We start from the raw sequence: 4,212 nt of genomic DNA on the forward strand, positions 1-4,212 counted from the left end.
GGGCATGGACCCCGGGGGGCCCCCTCCCACCCACAAAGTCCCCGTCCCACCCCCTCCGTGGAGCTGGCGCCCACTCACGGGTGCACCTGGGTTTCTGTGTTAAGGGAGACGGACACAGACGGCCAGGCTTCCGGAGGCAGCGACTCGGGGGACTGGATCTTCACGATCCGGGAGAAGGATCCAAAGAGTCTGGAGAACGGAGCTCTCCAGCCGTCGGATCTGGAAAGAAACAAGGTACGTCTGTGCGTGCGGAGAGACTAGCCCTTGTCATCAGGACTGGCAGCGTTTCGGAGCCACTTTGGCGTGAAGCCTGCTATTCTCGTGGGCCGCCTGTGTTGGGATTTTGCTGTCAGGAAGTCGACAGATTAAGGGATTCCATTCTGTCTGGCTACCCAGCGCGGCCGGGCCGCGAGTCTGGGTGCTAGCCTGGTTCGCAGTGCTGCCGCTGCTCTCTGTGGCCACGCCGTCAGCTCAGCGTTTCTGACACTGGGTTGTAGGGGGTGAGGAAGGGTGGCTGGGAAATGCTCAAAACGACTTTCTAGCTTTTGACAACTCTGCCTCTGGTGCACAATGGCGTTCTCACCAAGGCACCGCGATTTGAGGATTGAATTTTAAGGAATCTTAAACACATCGCTTTTGGTATTTCCCTGGTGGCTTAGGCAGTAAAGAATCCTCCTGCCGTGCGGGAGACCCGGGTTCGTTCCCCGGGTCGGGAATATCCCCTGGAGGAGGGCACGGCAACCTACTCCAGTATTCTTGGCCTGGAGAGTCCCGTGGACAGAGGAGCCTGGTGGGCTACAGTCGTCCACAGGCTACCGTCGCAAAGAGTCAGACACGACCGAGCGACTGACAAATGTAATTATTGATGACTTGGTTTTGTGCCTGTTGGCATTTATGAAAAACTGTATATTTTGAGGGATCGTTTTGAAGCACAGAGGCATAGTTTCTCCTTGGCAGAGTGGACCAGTGGCTGTCCCCTGGCGACCCTAGAGTCCCGCTCTGAGAAGCAGGTGTCACTACGTGTTCATATGGAGGCTGCAGAAGAGGAAAAAGGCAGCGCTGTCCTGTGACAGCCCCTTGTGGCAGCCGGCCCTGGCGTGAGCGCTGTCTCCAGGCCCTCTCCACGCGTGGCCCAGCGGTGCAGTTTCGGCCCTGCTCGCGTCCACGCAGGACGCCGCTCCCCGGCGCTTCGTGCCCTTCCACGGGGGATGGTATCTGTGGTCCCCCATCGTCGAGTGAAACACAGTGAGGCAGCCCTAGGCAGCTGCCACTGCGGCCGTGTCCCGGAGTCCAGGGAACCCCAGCAAGTGTGGATGTTACAGCATTGCTCATTACCTTTTCTTTCCTCCCAAGATGAAGGACATCCCAAAGAGGCCTTTCTCCCAGTGTTTATCTACGATTATTTCTCCGCTCTTTGCAGAGGTAAGATGCCCAGTGGACGGCTGGGGGCCAGGCGAGAGGGGAAGGGGGCTCAGGCGCTCATGTCTCTGGTAGGGCTGCCCTTGGAACCGGGGAGGTCGGAGCGGCCGGCGCAAGCAGGAGGACAGTGGGTTGTGCTCCTGGAGGCCAGCTGGGCTGGGCCCTGCCTTCCAGGAGGGCCTCCTGCTTTCCCAGGGCCATCTTCTGTCCAGCCTGTCGTCTTGGGAGCTGTCGCCATGCGGCTGCCAGCAGCGTCCACGGGGACTTCAGCAGCCTGGCCCTGGTCCACACGTGGACCAGGGCGACTTGAACTTCAGTTGTGCTGCTTTCTGTAGAACCTGGTTGGGTGCAGCCTGGCCTCTGCTTCTGCCAGACTTGGGTTAGTTCAGTTCAGTCGCTCAGTCATGTCCGACTCTTTACGACCCCATGAACCACAGCACGCCAGGCCTCACTGTCCATCACCAGCTCCCGGAGTCCACCCAAACCCATGTCTGTTGAGTCGATGATGGCATCCAACCATCTCATCCTCTGTCGTCCCCTTCTCCTCCTGCCCTCAATCTTTCCTCAGGGTCTTTTCCAGTGAGTCAGCATTTCGCATCAGGTGGCTAAAGTATTGGAGTTTCAGCTTCAACATCAGTCCTTCTAATGATGGCAGTGTGAAAAGTAGATGTTTACTTTAAGGGGATACCAGATTGCCTGGGGTCCTCAGGTTTCCTGGGGAGCCCCCACAATAGGGGCCTCACCCCGCAGGGGCCCTGATTGCGGCCACTGCATCCCGGTGCCCTCTCGGGGGCACCCCACTCCCTGTAGATAGGTGCGTGCGTATGGCATTCAGAGGGCTTTCGAGAGTGGGTCTCAGGGTGAATGTTGTTCTTCATCGGGTTTGTACTGACTAGGAGATGAGTTGGAAATAGCCCCCCCTGACACTGCCCTGTGGAGTCTCCTGGCTCACGCCGCCTTTAAGGTAATTCCGAGTGAGCCACCCAGCCCCTTCTGTTCAGGTCCTGATCAGAGCTCTCCAGGGAGACTCTAGTAGGGGCTCCTCGGTCCTGGGTGGGGCATCCTAGGTGGGAGGGACCCACAGGGTCATCCCTGGGCTCTGCTTGGCCTTGAATCCCCCTTGGGGAGTTCCTGGCTGGCAGAGGTGGTGAGGGGACACCGGCTCCCCAGGATTTAGGGCTGCCACCCAGTTCCATGGGCTTCCTGGTGGCTCAGCTGATAAAGAATCCACCTGCAATGCAGGAGACCTGGGTGTGATTCCTGGGTTGGGAGGGTCCCCTGGAGAATGGAAAGGCTACCCACTCCAGTATTCTGGCCTGGAGAATCCCATGGACTCTGTTGTCCATGGGGTCGCAAAGAGTTGGATATGACTGAGTGGCTTCCACTCACTTTTCACTGGTTCCATGAAATCAAGTGTTCGGCAGCACCCCAAGGCCTTAACCACCTGCTTGGTAACCCTGGGAGCTCCGAGTTTCCAGCCCGCACTGCAGCTGTGGCTGCAGACCAGAGCTGAATGGGCATTGGACGGCTTTGCTGGTGGTTGAAACGGAAGAAGGGAGCAGAGGGTGTGGACGAAGAGGTGCACAGAAGCCCCCTCCCTGGGGAAGGCAGAGACTAGGGCCTGCCTGGAGCTCTCGGCCTCCCGGAGGGGAGGGTTCTGGGCTGAGGCCGCTGGGGCCCTGTGGTCAGAGCAGGCATGGGCCACACATCATATCACAGATGCCCGTGGTTTCTCATCCTCGGGGGAGTCATGCCGGCCCCGTGTCTTGTGTTTGCAGCTGAAGGAGAAGAGCCAGGCGTGCGGAGGAAACCTGGGCTCCATCGAGGAGCTGCGCGGGGCCATCTACCTGGCGGAGGAGGCCTGCCCCGGCATCTCGGACACCATGGTGGCCCAGCTGGTGCAGCGGCTGCAGAGGTGAGTGGCGTCTGTGCCCAGTGCCCTCGGGCCGGGGCTGGCTGCAGAACCGGGGAAGGGAGGGGGTTCTGTCCTCGAGAAATCGGTTACGGGTGAACCGTGTGCATCTGGACTCTGCTGGCAGGGCCCAGAGAGCTCTGTGGTTGTGGCGCTTGTCTCATAAGCACCGGATGGCATTGGGGGCCGCGGGGGCGGGTGCTCTGAGCTTTCCACATGCAGCCTTGTGCCCAGCTGGAGGGGTGTGGTCCTGAGCCCGGCATCTGTAACTCCTTGTTTGGATTTGTGCTTTAAATTAAGTCAGGGGTCCAGAAACCCCAGAGGTTGGGGCTCAGCGAGAGTGGACACAGCTGTGTTCTTTCTGGGTGGGTGGCTGTACGGGTTCTCGGTTCTGTCTCGTGCCCAGAAGCCCTGTGGTGCTGGCAGGGAGCCCCGTCTCTGGCAGCCTGCTGGGGGGTGGAGTTGGGGGCGTCCTGTCCTCGCCAGCGGCCCTGGTGGCACGCCTTCCTCAGTGAGGAGGAGGCGGGACTACCCATCTGGCCCCCGCCCGCTCCCCTGAGCTTGCTTGTTGGGGAGTCTCCCTGTGGAAGAGGTCACAGAAGCGCAGTCCCCGGGGCTGCTGCAGAGCGCGGGGGGTGGACCGCCCCGCAGCTCTGTGAGCCGAGCTCTCCTCCACACCCAAACCCTTTTCTTTTCCCCGCAAAACACCGGGCAGGTCACTGCTCTGAGGTTCACCTTCCAGGTGAAGTGTCCGGGCTGCCGAGCTCTCCCTAGAGGTTGGCCGGGCCTCCATGGGAATCAGGAGCATCTCAGATCTGTCCTGAGATGTCGGCTGAATGGCATGTGAAGTTTGGGGTGTGCAGGGTCACTGCTACCACATG

At 60.0% G+C, this 4,212-nt stretch overlaps 1 protein-coding gene across 1 annotated transcript in view; it reads left to right on the forward strand.

Annotated features, from left to right (window-relative positions):
* The window catches only part of STK24 (serine/threonine kinase 24), an 86,467-nt gene that overhangs the window by 78,602 nt on the left and 3,653 nt on the right, over nucleotides 1-4,212 (forward strand). Inside the window, exons 8-10 of the mRNA XM_010831509.1 lie at nucleotides 105-234; nucleotides 1,354-1,422; nucleotides 3,198-3,334. Coding sequence (XP_010829811.1) covers nucleotides 105-234; nucleotides 1,354-1,422; nucleotides 3,198-3,334 — 336 coding nt within the window. The remainder of the gene's footprint in view (nucleotides 1-104; nucleotides 235-1,353; nucleotides 1,423-3,197; nucleotides 3,335-4,212) is intronic.

Source organism: Bison bison, unplaced genomic scaffold (assembly GCF_000754665.1).
Source record: "Bison bison bison isolate TAMUID 2011002044 unplaced genomic scaffold, Bison_UMD1.0 scf7180017864527, whole genome shotgun sequence".
In the NCBI taxonomy this organism is placed as follows: Eukaryota; Metazoa; Chordata; class Mammalia; order Artiodactyla; family Bovidae; genus Bison; species Bison bison.